General features: G+C 40.2%; 1 protein-coding gene across 1 annotated transcript in view; it reads left to right on the top strand.

Moving 5' to 3' along the window:
• Positions 1-18,513, top strand: part of VPS45 (vacuolar protein sorting 45 homolog) — a 70,970-nt gene extending 52,457 nt beyond the window's left edge. The window contains 1 exon segment of the mRNA NM_001244994.1: positions 17,875-18,513. Within this exon segment, the coding sequence (NP_001231923.1) occupies positions 17,875-17,962 (88 nt within the window). The 3' untranslated portion in view covers positions 17,963-18,513.

Here is a 19,788-nt window from a genome sequence, read left to right as displayed (position 1 = left end):
AAAATATGTTTTTACTAAATGGACAAATGTGAAGCTTTCTGCCTACTAAAAATATTATAAACCAAAGCAGGGAAAAAATAGTACAAAAGTAAGGAATAACTTAGTTATTTAGTTTTAAGATTTTTGTCATTCAAAGATAATTAAGAATGAGATTTAAGACAGTGTTGCGCTTTGGATTAAAAATGACTAACTTAATTAACTGGTAGCAGCTGTTAGTTTCATTACTACCTGATATGATGCCTAAGCGTTGGTAATAACATAATTCTAACAAAATTGGGACATTAATGTTTTGTAGAGAGTACAGTGTGAGGCTTAGAAAACAGTTGGCATTTTGAATTTCTGCAAATAGATTTGGAGCTGGGAGGGGGCTGATTCATACTATCAGAGGCACTCTATAGATTTCTACCTAAACAAGTAACACTAGAAACTTGGACCTTCTCCTGTAACCACTAGTTGGTTCAATCTCTGAATTATTTACTGAAAAATTAGGATCCTGTGACAGAATTTGCATTTTAAAGGAGGAATCCAGAGGACACTTATTCATTTGTGGACATTTCAGAATCAGTTTTGACAACTGTTATAGCCATCACCATCTTTGTAGAGATTTTTGGGAGAGTTTACTTTTCTCATGTAACCAAGGTGTTAAGACACCATTGCCAAGAGCTGTGGTGGAGTGTATCACCTATCACTGAGTGCTATCATTTATTGAGTGCTGTTATGTGTAAGGTTCTGTGCAAGGTGTTAGAAAGATGAAGACATATTCTATATCATTTCTCAATGTCTAAATGAAAAAATAGACATATAAATGAATAACTCTGATAAGATGCTTTAAAAAAAAGTAAATTTAACCCAAGATTCAAATCTAGGTGTGTCCCCCAATTCCAGTTGAAACATATTTTTTAATTAAAAATATCTCTTTTTTTTTTTTTGGTCTTTTTGGGGCCACACTTATGGCATATGGAGGTTCCCAGGCTAGGGGTCTAATCGGAGCTGTAGCTGCCAGCCTACACCACAGCCACAGCAACACAGGATCCGAGCCTCATCTGTGACCCATACTACAGCTCACGGCAACGCCAGATCCTTAACCCACTGAGCAAGGCCAGGGATTGAACCTGCATCCTCATGGATACTAGTCAGATTTGTTTCCACTGAGCCACAACAGGAACTTCTAAAAATACCTTTTTGTTACAAAATCAGTACATAATACTCGTTGGAAAAAAATTTAACACAGCTAAGCAAAAAGAAAATAATAAAAAAATACCCACACTGCCATCATCACACCATTGGAAATGTCCCCATCTTGATATATAGCCTCTTAGATCTTTTTCTATTAATATATACACATATATGTTTAGTTAAAGTGGAATATACTATACATGTACTTTTAATGAAAATACTTACAGATTCATTTCAATGACTGAGTAGCATTCTATCATCTTATTGTGCCACAGCTTGTTTAACCAATGCTCAGTTTTTTGTTCACTCGACAAATATTTACTGAGCACTTATACTTTCCAAGAGCTATCTTGAGACTCGATATATAGTGGTGAACAAAACAAACGTTATTTGATATTCACTGCTTATAATTTTTCACTCTTAAACAGTGTATAACAAACACCATTTTATCTACACCTTTACACACCTGTCCATTTGTTCACTTGGAATAATAGTAATTGGGCATATACTATATGCCAGACAATCTGCTGACTTGATTACACATGTTATCTCATTCAATCTTCATAATCCACAAGGGAATGCTGTAGTCCCAGTTTTCAAGTGAAGAAACTAGAACATGGAGGAATTAAGTAGTTTGCCTTGGGGCATATAGCAAGGGGGTGCAAAGCTGGAATTCAGATTCAGATATGTGTGATCCTAAATTCCATGCACTGCTAGCAATATTGAGATGAAATTACTGCATCAGATTGTATAGACACTTTTAAGATGCTTACATTAGTAATTTGACAGGTAGAGAAGTTTTATATTTATACCTGCACACCATGCCCTTCCAACCTTGAGTTCACTGCTCCTGAATCTTAAAAATAAACAAATTTAAAAATCATCAAATTTTTTTTTTTTGGTCTTTTTAGGGCCTCACCCACGGCATATAGAAGTTCCCAGGCTGGGGGTTGAATGGAGCTGTAGCTGCTGGCCTCCACCACAGCCACAGCAATGTGGGATCTAAGCTGCATCTGTGACCTACAGCACAGCTCACAGCAATGCCGGCTCCTTAATCTACTGAGCGAGGCCAGGGGTTGAACCTGCATCCTCCTGGTTACTAGTCAGATATTTTCCACTGAGCCATGACAAGAACTCCTAGAAGTCATCAATTTGTATGGAGAAAGTTGGTTAAAAAACAGTCAACTTCAACCCAAGTGCAGAGAAAGAAAAAAGAAACAGATAAACAGTGTGAAGCTAAAAGAAGAGATCAGCAAATGAGAGTCAGAAACAGAAACAGAGTCAAAGAGGTAGATGCTGTCTGGTTTCAAAGCAGCCTCCAGTTCCAGATTCCACCCGTTATGAGGCACTGATCTCCTTACAGTAGTTCAGTGATAGACTCCACCCCACCCCCATGTCACTGAGTACACTTTTTTCTTTTGCTTAAGCTAATTTGAGTGGGTTTCTGTTTCTTACAGGCAGAAGGTTGCATTTTAGGAAAATATTATCTTACACAAGTTTATAGTATATGCCTTTTTGTATAGCATGTAAGACCCTATCCAGTATTTGCATACTTGTTTCAATATTTGTTGGTTTAGACAATAATAACATTTTAAATAGAAGGAAAAGCTCAAAAAATAATAACTCTGTGTAGTGACACACAAGTAACTCATTTACTTCTTTATTCCCTGTATTGTCTACATTTTAATATTTTTTAATAATGAGAAAAAAATATTAAGATGTTCTACACATTTTTAAAAGTCAATTTGATGCCACTTGGGATTATTAGTAATGAAGTATCTGGTCTATTATCCTCTGCACAGCCCTGCAAAACTGTGTTGCCTCCCCCAACTGAATGATGCATCCTTCCAGACATAAGTTCTTTCACCAGAATTATCATTAGGACTTCTGGCTTGAATGAGACCTGTTATTTATAAATCACCTTTTGGTACTCTTTGGTCTTTTAAGAGGCAGTGTAGCATAGCAATTAAGAGCCAGGGCTCTAATGCCAGAGTACTTTTTTTTTTTCTTTCTTTGTCTTTTCTAGGGCTGCTCCCACGGCATATGGAGGTTCCCAGGCTAGGGGTCTAATTGGAGCTGTAGCCGCCAGCCTGCACCACAGCCACAGCCACAGCAACTCAGGATCCTTAACCCAATGAGCAAGGCCAGGGATTGAACCCACAATCTCATGGTTCCTAGTCAGATTCGTTAACCACTGAGCCACGATGGGAACTCCCCAGGCTACTTTTTTAAATCCCGGTTTTGCCATATGTCCACTTGTCTGCCTTAGACAAATTATTTAACTTTTTGTGCCTCAGTTTTCTCAATTATAAAATGGAGGTAATAATAGCTCCTTATATCATTATTATGACTATTAGATGATATATATATAAAATTATTAGAATAGAAACTGGCATAGGGTAAGCACTTAATATGTGTCATTGCTGCTGGTGTTATTACTATTATGTTTGTGGGAAATAAAGTCTAAAAGACTTTTGATATTCATCATCACCTCTGTCATCACCCATACTTCCAAATCACTTCTTTTGAAAACCCTTATTTTAACATAATTCAAGTACAGAATTATAGGGGGTTTCTGTCGTGGCTCATTGGTAATGAATCTAACTAGTACCCATGAGGACGTGGGTTCATTCCCTGGCCTCACTCAGTGGGTTAAGGATCTGGCATTGCCATGAGCTGTGGCGTAGGTCACAGACAAAGCTTGGATCCTGCATTGCTGTGGCTGTGGTGTAGGCCAGCAGCTACAGCTCAGATTTGACCCCTAGCCTGGGAAATTCCATATGCTGTGGGTGTGGCCCTAAAAAGCCAAAAAAAGAGAGAGAGAGCAGAATTATATTATTATCCCAAGGAGGAATATACTGAGGCAGTGATAAAATGACTATGAAGGTAGTTCAATTGCTAGATGACTTGTGATCTGTAGAGAAAAAGCTTTAGTAGCTTGATCTCCATTTGTGCTCACACAGAGTTCCCCTTTGAAACCTCCAGACTCAGTATCTCTGCAATTAATAGACTTGCATATAGTCTTCAACATCCATGCTTGCTGCAGTTAGATTATTTGGAGCTTTGTTTCTTGTTGGGTTTGGGGGATGGAGGGACTTTTTTGTTGTTTTGGGCTTAGGGGTTTGTTGTTGTTTTTGGTTTTGGTATGGAGGTCACCATCCTACTCCTATAGTTGCGCTTGCTCTGAAAAATTGCAGTCTTGAATGTTCCCAGTGGTAAGAAAGTACATCCATAGCTCTCTTTATTCTCAGATGATAACCTCCTTTCATACCCCTATGTAACTGATACTATAGGCAGTTCAGTCTTTGAGGAGTCCATCTTTTGCCCTGTGACTAATGAATCCTTTCTCCTCACATGATACTCTGATGAATGATACATGCACAGTGCTGGATACATGCAGAATCCTATTGGTTGCTTTTTTGTCCTATTTCTTCATGGGGCAGAGGAAGCAAGGCCAAAGGCTCCTATTTATTTGCTTTGTTTTGCTTTGCTTTTTGTTTTTTTCATAAATCAGATGTCTTGTACTAAGGTGAGAACTGGGAAGGAGTAGCTACATTCCTCTTTTTTTGTTTTTTTTGGCCGCACTCATGGCATGCAGAATCGAGATCAAACCCACGCCACAGCAGTGGTACCAGATCCTTAACCCACTGAGCCACCAGGGAACTCCAGTATTTTAATAGGCAATTATATTGTTTGTAAGAAAGTGTCATAGAGTAAAGTAACCTCAATGGAATTATATATATTAAATTAAATATATATATATATATATATATTTGGCTTTTTAGGGCCACACCCACAGCATATTGGAAATTCCCAGGCTGAGGGTCAAATAGGAGCTGTAGCCACTGGCCTATGCCACAGCCACTGCAATGCCAGATCCAAGCCACATTTGCGACCTACACCACAGCTCAAGGCAATGCCAGATCCTTAACCCACTAGTAACCCCATGGATACTAGTCAGACTTTTGGCCACTGAACCACAATGGGAACTCCTATTCTTAATTCAGTGTTTCCTAAGGTCTGTTCTATAGAAAATTTGTTTCGGGAGATATTGATAATCCATTTAAAAAGGGTTCTTAGGAGTTCCCATTGTGGCTCAGCAGAAACAAATTGGACTAGTATCCATGAGGACGCAGATTCTATCCCTGGCCTCGCTCAGTGGGTTAAGGATCTGGCATTGCCGTGAGCTGTGGTATAGATCACAGATGCAGCTCAGATCTGGCGTTGCTGTGGCTGTGGCATAGGCCCCCTAGCCTGGGAACTTCCATATGCCATGGATGTGGCCCTAAAAAGACAAAAGGGGGGGGGGGGTGTTTCTTAGCCAGCTAAGTTTGGAAAATCACAATATTGTTCTCCCAGAAAGGAGAATTTCTCATGTTTATGTTAAAGGTTGTGAGAAACCTCAGAGTATAGAAATTTTTTAGAGTATAGAAGCTTTTTTTTAAATTATATCTTACTAGGGTTTTATTAAAGAATATATGTAGCAGAGTTCCCATCGTGGTGCAGCGGAAACGAATCCAACTAGGAACCATGGTTGCAGGTTCGATCCCTGGCCTCACTCAGTGGGCTAAGGATCTGGCATGTCTGTGAGCTGTGGCGTAGGCCGGTAGCTATAGCTCTGGTTAGACCTCTAGTCTGGGAACCTCCATGTGCCGCGGGTGCGGCCCTAAAAAACAAAAACAAAAATATAATAATGTATGTAGCATATAAGTTAGAAAACATAATAACATAATGAGCACCTTCACCTAAAAACTAGAAAATTGACAATAACATGAATCTATCTGTGTGTTCCACTCCAGTTATACTCCGTCTCCCTACAAGTGAGCTCTGTCTTAAATTTTGTGTTAAATTCTCTTGCTTTGATGAGTTGTATTTTTATCACAAATCTATATATTTCTAAACAATGCATTGCTTACTTTTGCTTATTTTTGAGCTTAATAAAAAAATTGTATCATACTTTTTTCACTCAACATGCTTCGAAGATTCATCTGCATTGTTGCACATTACCTTGTTCATTCGTTTTTTCATTGCTATTACCATTGTGTGAACACACCAGAGCTTGCCTTTCCATTCACCTGTCCATAGACATTCAAGTTGGGTTTTTGTCTTGTTTTGCTTACCATTACTATTACTTCTGTCAAAGAGCAACAAGAAAAAATGTGAGCCAAGAATATCGACAGAATGTTATGATTATATTGTTTGGGAGAAAGAGGATATTTAGTACGTAGCTGCTTTATTTACATAAGGTTCTCTTCCAAAGCAGAGCCATTAAAATACAAAGAAAATAATGTGCCCCCATATTTGATGATCTTACAGTCCAGATGGGGGACTCAAACAAGTCTGTATTTCTCAAATTAGGATATGATTAGTCCCAGAGACACACAAAGGCACAAAATAAACATGACACATCTTTCGGAGTGTCTGTTTTCTTAGAATTGTGGGGGATGTTCAGGGATAGACTTAGATAATTAACTGGTAAATGCCTTGTCAAAAATATGTTTATGTTAAAATTTGAAAGGTCCTTTTATGAAGAATAACAAAGTTGTTATGTATTTTTAAAACAAAATCCCATTTCTCAAAAAAAGATATAAGCTAGTAAACCAATTTGGACTATACTCTCAGGACTCATAAATTCATTCTCTTCTGTAGTTAGGGGTTCTTAGGTACAAGAATTTGAGAAGTGTTAATATATGTAAGTTAAATAAAATGTGTCCAAAATAGAAATAACTAATTCTGGCAGAGTAATCAGGAAATGCTTCACAGTAGAGATAGCATTTGGGCTAGACCTTAAAGGATAAGTTAGATTTCAGAATTCTCCTGTGGTGCATCGGGTTAAGGATGCAGTGTTGTCACTGCAACAGCCTGGGTTGCTGCTCTAGCTCCAGTTTGATCCCTAACCCAGAAACTTTCACATGCCGCAGGTGTGGCAAAAAAAAAAAAAAAGTTGGATTTCCATAGGAAGAAAGTGCAGTCAGGGCTGAGGAGACAGCGTAATTGAGGACAGGAAGTGGTGGGGAAAAGTACAGTGCATTTGAGAAAGAATGAGTTCTTGGAGTTCCCATTGCAGCTCAGCCCATAAGGAAACCAAATAGTGTCCATAAGGATGCAGGTTTTTTGTTTTTTGTCTTTTTGCTATTTCTTGGCCGCTCCCATGGCATATGGAGATTCCCAGGCTAGGGGTCGAATCGGAGCTGTAGCCACCGGCCTACACCAGAGCCACAGCAATGCAGGATCCGAGCCGTGTCTGCAACCTACACCACAGCTCACGGCAACGCCGGATCGTTAACCCACTGAGCAAGGGCAGGGACCGAACCCGCAACCTCATGGTTCCTAGTCGGATTCGTTAACCACTGCGCCACGACGGGAACTCCAGGATGCAGGTTTGATCCCTGACCTCACTCAGTGAGTTAAGGATCTGGCATTGCCGTCAACTATGGTTATAGGTTGCAGATGCAGCTGGGATCCTGTGTTGCTGTGGTTGTGGCTTAGGCTGGCAACTGCAATTCAATCCTAACCTGGGAACTTCCATATGCTGTAGGTGTGGCCCTAAAAAGCAAAAAAAGAAAAAGAATGAATGAGTTATTTATAGATAAAGTATACATCCAGTGAGGAGCAGGATGATCTCCGTATATGAGATTCCTAGCATTTTCAGACATAGACGTTGAATGCCAACCGTTTTCCTTACTCCTGATAAAATTGCTGTTGGATATTTAGGAAAAGTTTAGCATGGTAAACTAACATTTTCCTGAGGTCTTAACTTCTTTAAAAAATATGAATCAGATTAATATATTCATTCAGCAAATACTTAATTCAACATCTACTTTAGACTAAGGATGCACAGATCAAGAAACTGTTACTCGAGATGTACATTAACTACTAAGAGAAGTCATTGGAAGAGAACTTCGGCAGCACCCACTACCACTGCTACCCTCTGCCATCTGTTCCAGCACAGTGGTGAATGGTCCTGGCTGAGCCCAGCCCTCCCTCTTGGGCACTAGATGCCATCCCCTCACCTACTCCGGGACACCACTCCTGGAGGTATGGTGTCCTCTCAATCCTGAATCAGTTTTTCCCACCCTATTGGATCATTCGTAGAAACATGCTAGGTTTTTTCCCCCATCTTTTTTTTTAATAATGATTTTTTTCCCATTTTAGCTGGTTTACAGTGTTCTGTCAATTTTCTACTGTACAGCAAGGTGACCCTGTCACACATACGTATATGCATTCTTTTTTCTCACATTATCATGCTCCATCATAAGTGACTAGATATATTTCCCAGTGCTATACAGCAGGATCTCATTGCTTATCCATTCCAAAGGCAATAGTTTGCCTCTAATAACCCCAAATTCCCAGTCTATCCTCCTCCCCCCACCCCGCCTTGGCAACTACAAGTCTGTTCTCCAAGTCCATGAGTTTCTTTTCTGTGGAAAGGTTTATTTGTGCTGTATATTAGATTCCAAATAAAAGTGATATCATATGGTATTTGTCTTTCTCTTTCTGGCTTCACTTAGCATGAGTCTCTGGTTCCATCCATGCTGCTGCAAATGGCATTATTTTGTTCTTTTTTATGGCTGAGTAGTATTCCATTGTGTATATATTACCACATCTTCTTAATACATTCATTTGTTGATGGACATTTAGGTTGTTTCCATGTCTTGGCTGTTGTGAATAGTGCTGCAATGAACATACAGGTACATGTGTCTTTTTCAAGGAAAGATTTGTCCAGATATATGCCTGAGAGTGGGATTTCTGGGTCATATGGTAGTTCTATATTTAGTTTTCTGAGATGCCTCCATACTGTTTTCCATAGTGGTTGTACCAATTTACATTCCCAACAACAGTGTAGAAGTTTCCCTTTTCTCCATACCCTCTCCAGCATTTGTTATTTGTGGACTTATTAATTTTTTTTTCCCACTGTACAGCAAGGGGATCAAGTTATCCTTACATGTATACATTACAATTACATTTTTTCCCCACCCTTTGTTCTGTTGCAACATGAGTATCTAGACAAAGTTCTCAATGCTATTCAGCAGGATCTCCTTGTAAGTCTATCTAAGTTGTGTCTGATAAGCCCAAGCTCCCGATCCCTCCCACTCCCTCCCCCTCCCATCAGGCAGCCACAAGTCTTTTCTCCAAGTCCATGATTTTCTTTTCTGAGGAGATGTTCATTTGTGCTGGATATTAGATTCCAGTTATAAGTGATATCATATGGTATTTGTCTTTGTCTTTCTGGCTCATTTCACTCAGTATGAGATTCTCTAGTTCCATCCATGTTGCTGCAAATGGCATTATGTCATCCTTTTTTATGGCTGAGTAGTATTCCATTGTGTATATATACCACATCTTCCGAAACCAATCATCTGTCAATGGACATTTGGGTTGTTTCCATGTCCTGGCTATTGTGAATAGTGCTGCAATGAACATGAGGGTGCATGTGTCTCTTTTAAGTAGAGTTTTTGTCCGGATAGATGCCCAAGAGTGGGATTGTGGGGTCATATGGAAGTTCTATGTATAGATTTCTAAGGTATCTCCAGACTGTTCTCCATAGTGGCTGTACCAGTTTACATTCCCACCAGCAGTGCAGGAGGGTTCCCTTTTCTCCACAGCCCTTCCAGCACTTGTTATTTGTGGATTTATTAATGATGGCCATTCTGACTGGTGTGAGGTGGTACCTCATGGTAGTTTTGATGTGCATTTCTCTAATAAGCAGGGATGTTGAGCATTTTTTCATGTGCTTGTTGGCCATCTGTATATCTTCTTTGGAGAAATATCTGTTCAGGACTTTTGCCCATTTTTCCACTGGGTTGTTAGCTTTTTTGCTGTTGAGTTGTATAAGTTGTTTGTATATTTTAGAGATTAAGCCCTTGTCGCTAGCATCATTTGAAACTATTTTCTCCCATTCTGTAAGGTTTTTTTTTTTTTTTTTTTTTTGTCTTTTGTCTATTTCTTTGAGCCGCTCCCGTGGCATATGGAGGTTCCCAGGCTAGGGGTCGAATCGGAGCTGTAGCCACCAGCCTACGCCAGAGCCACAGCAACGCAAGATCCGAGCCGTGTCTGCAACCTACACCACAGCTCACGGCAGTGCCGGATAATTAACCCACTGAGCAAGGGCAGGGACTGAACCCGCAACCTCATGGTTCCTAGTCAGATTCGTTAACCACTGTGCCACGACAGGAACTCCCCATTCTGTAAGTTTTTTTTTTATGGTTTCCTTTGCTGTGCAAAAGCTTATCAGTTTGATTAGAGTCCATTGGTTTTATTTTTTCTTTTGTAAGTCTGTTGCCTTGGGAGACTGACCTGAGAAAACATTCATAAGGTTGATGTCAGAGAATATTTTGCCTATGTTCTTTTCTAGGTGTTTGATGGTGTCTCGCCTTATGTTTAAGTCTTTAAGCCATTTTGAGTTTATTTTTGTGCATGGCATGAGGGAGTGTTCCAGTTTCACTGATTTAAATGCAGCTGTCCAGTTTTCTCAGCACCACTTGCTGAAAAGACTGTCTTTTTCCCATTTTATACTCTTGCCTCCTTTGTCGCAGATTAATTGTCTGTAGGTGTCTGGGTTTATTTCTGGGTTCTCTATTCTCTTCCATTGGTCTGTCTGTCTGTTTTGGTACCAGTACCACACTGTCTTGATTACTGTGACTTTGTAATATTGCCTGAAGTCTGGAAGAGTTATGCCTCCTGCTTGGTTTTTGTTCCTCAGGATTGCTTTGGCAATTCTGGGTCTTTTGTGGTTCCACATAAATTTTTGGTTCCCCATCTTTAAAAATTTTCTATTAGGCTCAGTGTGGCTCAGTAGGCTAAGGATCCAGAATTGTCACTGCAGTGCCTGGGGTCGCTGTGGCAAGGGTTCGATCCCTGGCCCAGGAACTTCCGCAAGACACAGGTACAGCCAAAAAAAAAAAAAAAAAACAAACCCCTATTAATCTCCTCTCTCTTTCCATGTTCTATACTATTTCTCTGTTCTCTTTAATAGCAAAATTGTTTGACAGTTGTTTATACTCACTATCTCTTCTCCTTACATTGTTCTCCTAAACCCCTATCTTCTTTTAAACCTTACCTCTTCTCTTAAGCCACTCCATTTGGGCTTTCATACCTGTCACTCCCCAAAATTGCTTTTATTGTGGTTCCTGGGACCGTCACATTGCTAAACTCAGTCAGCTTTTAATACTCACTTTACTTACATATCAGCAGCATTTGACACAGTTGATCAGTTCCTTCCCTTTGAAAGACTTTTATCACTTAGCTTCCAGAAACCATACTCTCCTGGTCCTCCTATCTCGCCTGCCATTCCTTCTCTGTCTCTTTTGTTCATTTCTCCTATTTTTGGAATCCTGGGAACTTTGTCCTTGGACTACCTCTCTTCTTCTCTGTCTACACCTCACACCTATCCAATCTCATGGGTTTAAATTTTATCTTAATGACTCCCAGATTTATACCTCTAGTCCAGAGTTTTTCAACCTCAGTACTATTGATATTTGGGGACAGATAATTCTTTGTTGTGGGGAACTTGCCTGCCCATTGTAGGATGTTCAGTAACATGCCTAGCCTCTACACACTAGATGCCAGTAGCACTCCAGAAGTTATGGCACCCAAAAACGTTTCCAAACATTGCCAGATGTCCCCTGGGGATAAAATCACAACTCTTCCCATTGAAAACCACTATTTTTAGTCTGAGCTTCTCTCCCAAACTCCAGATTTATATATCCAGCTGTCTAGTTGACACTTCTACTTGAATGTCTAATAAACATCCATGTCTAACAGTGATCAAACCAAGCTTCTGATATTTCTTCCTAAGCATAATCCTTCCTCAGGGATTTCCTGTTGTAGCTCAGCAGAAATGAATGTGATTAGTATCCATAAGGATGTGAGTTCGATCCCTGGCCTCGCTCAGTGGGTCAGAGATCTGGCGTTGCCATGAGCTGTGATGTATGTGGCAGACACAGCTCAGATCCTGCATTGCTGTGGCTGTGGTGTAGGCCAGCAGCTGTGTTTCGATTTGACCCCCAGCCTGGGAACTTCCATATGCCATGGGTATAGCTCTAAAGAATAGCACAAACAAACAAAAAACAACATAATCTTCCCTCAGACTTCCCATCTCAGTTAATGGTATATCCATTCTTCTAGTTGCTTAGAGCAAAAACCTTGTTGTCATCCTGATTCCCCTCTTTTTCTCACCTACATCGTGACTCATTAGAAAATCTTGTGATCCTTCCCTTCAAAATATGTCCAGAATCTGATGCCTTCTCACCATTACTGCCCTGGTCTATGCTACCACCACTTCCCATCTGGATTATTATGACTGCCTTACCCTTAGCCACTATATAGTCTGTCCTCAACATAGCAGTAGAACAGTCTTATGAAAATACATAATTCAGGGCATGTCACATCTCTGCACAAAACCCTCCAGGTGTTTCTCATCTTGCTCAAAATAAAAAGTCAAATCCAGAGTTCTCTTGTGGTGCAGCAAGTTAAGGATCCAGCGTTGTCACAACAACAGCTTGGGTCATTGCTGTGACACAGATTCGATCCCTGGCCCAGGAACATCTGCATGCCACAGGCAGGTCTCGCCCCCACCACCCCTCTGCCCCCCACCGCCAAAAAAAAAAATCAAAATCCTTGCAATAACCTATCAGACCTTACATGATCTCATCTTCACACACCCCCATCCCCTTCCTTATCCTCTCTAATCTCATCTCATACTACCCAACACCTTATTAGTCGGGTAGTAAGGCCTTGGACCCCTCGCTCTTACTCCTTCCCCAGATATATCTTTTATTGCCTTATTCATGTCTTGGTTCAAATGTCACTTTCTCAGTGAGGCTTTCCATGACCACTAGATTGAAAATCTCATGCCACCATCATCATCTTTAACTGTCCTTCAAACATGTCTTATTTTTCTCCATAGCATTTTCTTCACCTAACACTCTACAGAGAGGCAATGTAGCATCACGGTGAAGAAGACAAACTCCGAAGCCATATTGTCTGGGTTTGCATCCCAGATCTGTTGCTTTCAGGATGTAAGACCTTGACTTCCCTGTACCTCAATTTCTTTGTAAAGTAGAATAGTTTCTATCTCATTGGAATGGTACTTCACATGTAGCAAGTGATAGGTGTTCACCATTATTATTGTTGTTATTACTATCAATTATTAATATCGATATTATACTTATCAATTTTTCTCATCTTCCCGCCTCCCCCAGTGGAATATAAATTCCATGAGAGTAGAATTCTTTTACTTTGCTTATTGCTATATTCACAGCTTCTGAAACAGTACCTGGTACACAGTAGATACTTAATAAATATTTGATTAAATTGTTATCTCTAGAAAGTCTGATGAGGAGAAGAGGCAAGGAAGACTAAGCTTCATGTGTACTATTTAAAACTTTTACAAAAAGAATGTATTCATATATTATTTGTGCCATCAAAAAACTCATAGGCTTACATGGAAAATAGACATGTAAACAAAAAAATTCCTAGACCAGTGACAGTGTGAGAGAGTTTTTATATATATATATATTTGTCCTTTTAGGGCCGCACCAGCAGCATATGGAGGTTCCAGGCTAGGGGTCTAATCGGAGCTGCATCCACCAGCCTACACCACAGCCACAGCAATGCCAGACCCAAGCCACCTCTGTGGCCTACACCACAGCTCAGGGCAACGCCAGATCCGTAACCCACTGAGCGAGGCCAGGAATCAAACCCGGTTCCTAGTCAGATTCCTTTCTGCTGCGCCACGACAGGAACTCCAGTTATATTTTTAAAGATGCATCATCCCACTAGATAAAATGTGAGAGGGATGGGACAGCTTTTTGGCAGAGGAAGGGGGGGCAAAGACGTATGAAACATAGTATCTCTGTAAACTGTAATCAGTATTTTCAACTATTAATAGTTTCATCCCATCCTTCTTTCTCACCCACTCCTGTATTCCAGCATCTCCAGCTATAATTTGGCTATAATTAGAAGCTTATTACTCCATTAAGGCAAATATGTTGGGGGTTTTCTCATTATTTTCCTGAAAATCTTTTTCTATTTTCCTGCTCCCCAGAAATTCCATTCACTTTTTTCATTGTACTGCTCTTCAAATTTGATTCTAAATTCCTTTGGTTTCTTTGGTATAACAAACTCACACATAATTTCTATCTGTGGAGTATAGTGAAAAAAGAGGAAGAGATGAATGAAAGAAAGAAAGGAAGGGAGAGAGGGAGGGAAGGAAGGAAAAGGAAGAAAGAAAGGTAGATAAATGTTTAGTCATATAGCTTTGTTTAGGAACCCAGTTGTTCAGCTCAATTTTTATTTATTTATTTATTTTTTTTTTGCTTTTTAGGGCCACTCTCAGGGCATCTGGAAGTTCCCAGGCTGGGGGTCGAATCAAAGCTGCAGCTGCTGGCCATCGCCACAACCACAGCAATGCAAGACCTGAGCTGCATCTGTGACCTACACCACTGCTCACAGCAACACTTGATCTTAACCCACTGAGCAAGGTCAGGGATTGAACCCACATCCTAATAGATACTAGTCAGGTTCATTACCTCTGAGCCACAACGGGAACTCCTCAAATATTTCAGTCATTAAAATTTAAAATCTTGTCTCCAGTCCCTTACCAGAACTTAAAAGTGAAGAAACTTGCTTTTTAATGTGAGATGCAACTTTTTGAGGTTGACTTTTTGAAATCAAGGTTTTTTTCTGCCCACTTTCCTTCTCTTCATAGAGCTGGGAAATCACCCTGGATGACAGCACAAACCAAGACAAGCAATAGCGTTAACCCACTAGGTTGGCTCCTGGTACCGTCTCTGTTTACACCATGTTGACACTGCATTGTGATTGTGAATCTCTCTAACTGAGAGCCCCTTAAAGTTAGGAGTCATAGCAAGTGTTTACTTGTACACATGATTCAGTGCCTACCACATAATGGGTGCTCAGTAAACACTGTTAAACTGAACTGAACTGAACTGAATTATAGTACCATAGGGGAAGGGAGTTTTTGAGTTTGCTTTTTAAGTAAGACTGATTTAAAACAAATCTAGAAAAGAAAAATCATTTTTTGTTGTTTTTAAAGGTCTAAATTTGGGGTGCAGATACCAATATGTTAATCACCCATAATTTTTAAAGCATTCTGCAGTGACTCATCCAAGTCCCCAAATAGATACTTTTTAAAAAGCCACAATGGCCCTAGGAAACAAAATTAGGTCTGGCAAATATAAATAGTGTTTTCTCTTTGCAGTCAAGAATGTGGGGTCTTGTTGATACACAGAGGAGGATTTTTAAATATAATTTCAATAAAGTTACTCCTTTCCTTTGTACACGTAGCAGACTCTCACGTGAAGCAAACATCATCTGATAAATTCCTATAGGGTTTCTCAGCATATTTGTTTCACATTCTTACTAAAAGTCACGAATCAAAGACTTCTTGTGTCATTGTTCAAAAAAAAGCAAAGCTGCCTCATGTCCTGACACTGGTTTTGTGACCTCTGAGTGTCTCCAGTGCAACTGGCCAAAGAGCCAGTCTAGACAGAGGTGCCGGCATGAACAGAGGTGTTCAGTAGAGGACCAGATGAATTTAGCTTCTACTCTTTTACCTTTTCTTCTTTTGCAAAAGAGTTTGGAATTTAGATTTTCTAAGCCCAGAATCTTTCAGGTCTTAAACTGCAAAACAGAGGTAATAAGAAGGTACCTGGTCATTTCTCCAACCCTTTGTCTGCTATAGATCTGTATCCTGAGAGTGAGTCCTGTCTACCTAGAAGTACTGCTCCCCAAACTCCTATGTTATAGAGAAGGCTCTCTTGCCACTGGGTAGCTATTTTCATTAATTCGCTTATTCAATACACCTTTATTGGGGACCCACTAGGTGTCAGCTCTGTGCTAAACCCCGGAAGTCCAAGACGAATGTCTTAGTCCCACCCTAAGGACTCACAGCCTATTTTGGCAACAATAACATAGAGAGTACCTAGTTAATAATAATATGGTGCTAAAATTGCACTAGAGCAAAGTGATAATAATGATGGGGGTGATTAGTTCAGCAGGGAGCAGTTTGGGAAGGCTTCACAGAAAAGGTGGCTTTTAATCCTCAGCTTTAGAGGATAAAAAGGATTTCATCAGACAAAGAAGGACTAGTCTATCATTTCAGACAAAGGACATAATAAGAGCAAAAGCATAAAGGTACGAAAGCTCAGGACACATTTAGGGAACAGTGAATGTTTGGGCACGGAAGGCACATGGGCTACCTGGTTGATGGGAGATGGAACCAGACAAGTGAGAGTATTGTCTTGTGCTGAAAGGCATGGGTTCTAGAGCTGGTTTTGTATCCCAGTTAAGCCACTCACTAGCGGGTGTAACCTTAGCAAGTCACTTAACCTCTCTACTGCTTGGTTTCTTCATTTTTTCTTTGACTGCACTCACAGCATTCAGGAATTCTGGGGCCAGGCATCAAACCCAAACCACAGTAGTAACGATGCCAGATCGTTAAGCCACTGCACCACCAAGGGAACTCTTTTTAATGGAAGAAAACATATATATATTTACTACATATATGTGTACACATACTCACACCCGGTTTAAAACAGTTCTCAGAACAAAATAAATCTGAGTCTTAGTTATTATTAGGCCACATTATGAAAGGTCTTGAATTTTAATCTGTAGATTATTCTGTAAGCAAAAGAAAGGTTTTAAAGCAGAAGAAAGTAGGCAATAGGATATAATCTGTATTTTTAGAAAATTGGTACCCCTTTGGAGAGTAGATTGGATGAAGAGGAGATTAGAGGCACAAGTTCTGAGTCAGTTTCAAGAGTATAGATGAGAGGTGCAGATACAATACGGTTCTGAGTTAATGTAGGAGCCTTGCCCTTAAAAATTCTGGTTTCCTGGAGTTCCTGTAGTTGCTCAGCAGGTTAGGAACACAACAGTACCTCTGTGAGGATGGGGGTTCAAACCCTGGCCTGGCTCATTGGGTTAAGGATCTGGTGTTGCCACAAGCTGTGGCATAGGTCGCAGATGTCGCTCAGTTATTATTCCTGTGGCTGTGGCATAGGCCGGTAGCTGCAGTTCCAACTGGACCCCTAACCTGGGGACTTCCATAAGCCGCAGGTGTGGGGCCGTAAAAAGAAAAAAAAAAAAATCTGAGTTCCTGACTAGAAATTTAAAATTTGAACTATTATGTTAACAGCTCTTACAAATTTAATACTAAAAAACACAATGAGAACTCTGGGGAGGAGCACAAAGGGGCTCTCCTTCTAGTCTGGATGTTTTAGTGCTCAACTAGTGCTTCTATTCTGTACCCAGATATCAGACCAGTGTTTCTTGCATCTCATTCTTTTTTTTTTTTTTTTTTTTTGGTCTTTTTGCCTTTTCTAAGGCCGCTTCCGTGGCATATAGAGGTTCCCAGGCTAGGGGTCTAATCGGAGCCATAGCCACCAGCCTACGCCAGAGCCACAGCAACACGGGATCCGAGCCGCGTCTGCAACCTACACCACAGCTCACGGCAATGCCGGATCCTTAACCCACTGAGCAAGGCCAGGGATCGAAACCCGCAACCTCATGATTCCTAGTCGTATTTGTTACCACTGTGCCAGGACAGGAACTCCTTGCATCTCATTCTTAATATCCCTTCATCTAGTTAGATGTCCTGAGCAAGATATTCTATTTTAGAGATGCCTTTTCCTCTTTTTTTTTCCTTGGATTAACCTCAAATCTACTGCTCAGTTTCTTAGAGGAAGTTCTGGCTTCTGGACTGCACAGCCGAAGCAAGGAGAGCTCTCAAGTCACATCAAGGTCAGCAAGCAGAAGATGAAATGGTGATGGAGAGGTGAGCAGAATGGCGCAACTTCCTCTCTTGAGGGGCCGCAGGCTTTCTCCACTGACCAGAGCTGTTGGAAAAGAGCCTTGGGTTTTGTGCTTATTGATATAACCCATCTCCAGGTAGTCTGCTGATTCCTGAACTGTTGTCACAGACATCAAGACTCCAGAGGGATGAGCTGAGAATAAGTCCGAGCCCATCCCAACCCACTTTTCTCATAGTTTCTTTATCAAATAAGTATTCCTTGTATTTGATAGCACAATCACTTTAGTTTCTGATGAATTTTGTTGGGATCTTACTTGAGAAAAGGGTCATCAGAGCTTAGAGGAGTTTTAAAAAGTAAAAATTAAATGTACATGCTATAAACTCTCTCTTCTCTTGACCCCTTTTACTTTTCACTAACCACATTCCCATGCAACTCATTTCTGAAAACTTATCATATTTCTGTAAGAAACACCTAAAAATTGTTTGTCCCTAAACTGCAATTCTCTGTGGTACTGAGAAACTATGTATAGCTACAATAAAAATCCACTTTGTGAAAAGATACAGGTGATTTGTTTTTGTTTCTTTGTAGTTAATAATTATTTATGGAAATTCATGAGATGAGGCATGAGCTGGCTTTACACCAAACATAAAGAAGGCATTGCCACTACTCAAAGGATAAAGTATGTCAAGGCAAATAATAAATTCTGGTGTCAACTTCACTTCTCTTGAAAGTGATAATGTCATTAATTCCAGGAAATTATGGCATCCTCAAATCACAGCACAATTCCTCCCTTGTGCTCTGTGATATATTATTTATTTATTTATTTATTTTTTGTCTTTTGTCTTTTTAGGGCTGCACCCTCAGCATATGGAGGTTCCTAGGCTAGGGGTCCAATTGGAGCTGTAGCTGCCAGCCTATGCCACAGCCACAGCAACGCCAGATCTGAGCTGTGTCTGTGAACTACATCACAGCTTACAGCAACACCGGATCCTTAACCCACAGTTGGAGGCCAGGGATCGAACCCGCAACCTCATGGTTCCTATTTGGATTTGTTTCTGCTGCACCACAACGGGAACTCCTCTGTGATATATTTTTTAAACTTTTATGTTGATAAACATTCTCTGGCATCAGATAGCCTGGGCTCAAATTTATGTTACAGTTATGTGGCTCAGTTTCCTCATCTATAAAGTAAAAAGCTACCTTCCTCATAGGATTGTTAAGGACTAAATGAGATTAGAGAATACATTCTAAGCACTTAGAACACTGTCTGGTATATAGTAAATACTCAATGAAATTTAACTATTAATAGTAGATAATACTGATTCCTGTCTCCAAGTTGGGGATATTAAAATCACTACATAAAATGATTGGATTCCTCTCAACCTCCCACTACATTAATCAGCAGTTCAAGAAGAATGAAAGGTCATCAAATCCATCTCCTTTTCCTCCATTCCTCTCATCTCTCAGCCATTGTTTTCTTTACCTTAGCTCATGTGAAAGAAGCCCTGAGGCTAAGAGCTAAGGTCTAATTTCATTTTTTTTTTCTTTTTTGGGTCCTTTAGGTACATTTTTTTTTTTTATGATAATAAGACAGCCTTCACCTAGGAAGATAAGTTCTAAAATGCATTATTTTACAAACTACATAGTCTTTTCAGATGAACAGGAACCTCCTTTCTCCAAGCAGGATTACCTGTGCCTCCCTTTCTCTTTTTTTTTTTTTTTCAGGGCTGTACTCGCAGCATATGGAGGTTCCCAGGCTAGGGGTCTAATCAGAGCTGTAGCCGCCAGCCTATGACAGAGCCACAGCAACACTGGATCCGAGCCGCATCTGTGA

This window comes from Sus scrofa, chromosome 4, assembly GCF_000003025.6.
Source record: "Sus scrofa isolate TJ Tabasco breed Duroc chromosome 4, Sscrofa11.1, whole genome shotgun sequence".
In the NCBI taxonomy this organism is placed as follows: Eukaryota; Metazoa; Chordata; class Mammalia; order Artiodactyla; family Suidae; genus Sus; species Sus scrofa.
Note: the sequence above shows the minus strand (reverse complement) of the source record. Positions and strands in the feature narration are given on the sequence as shown.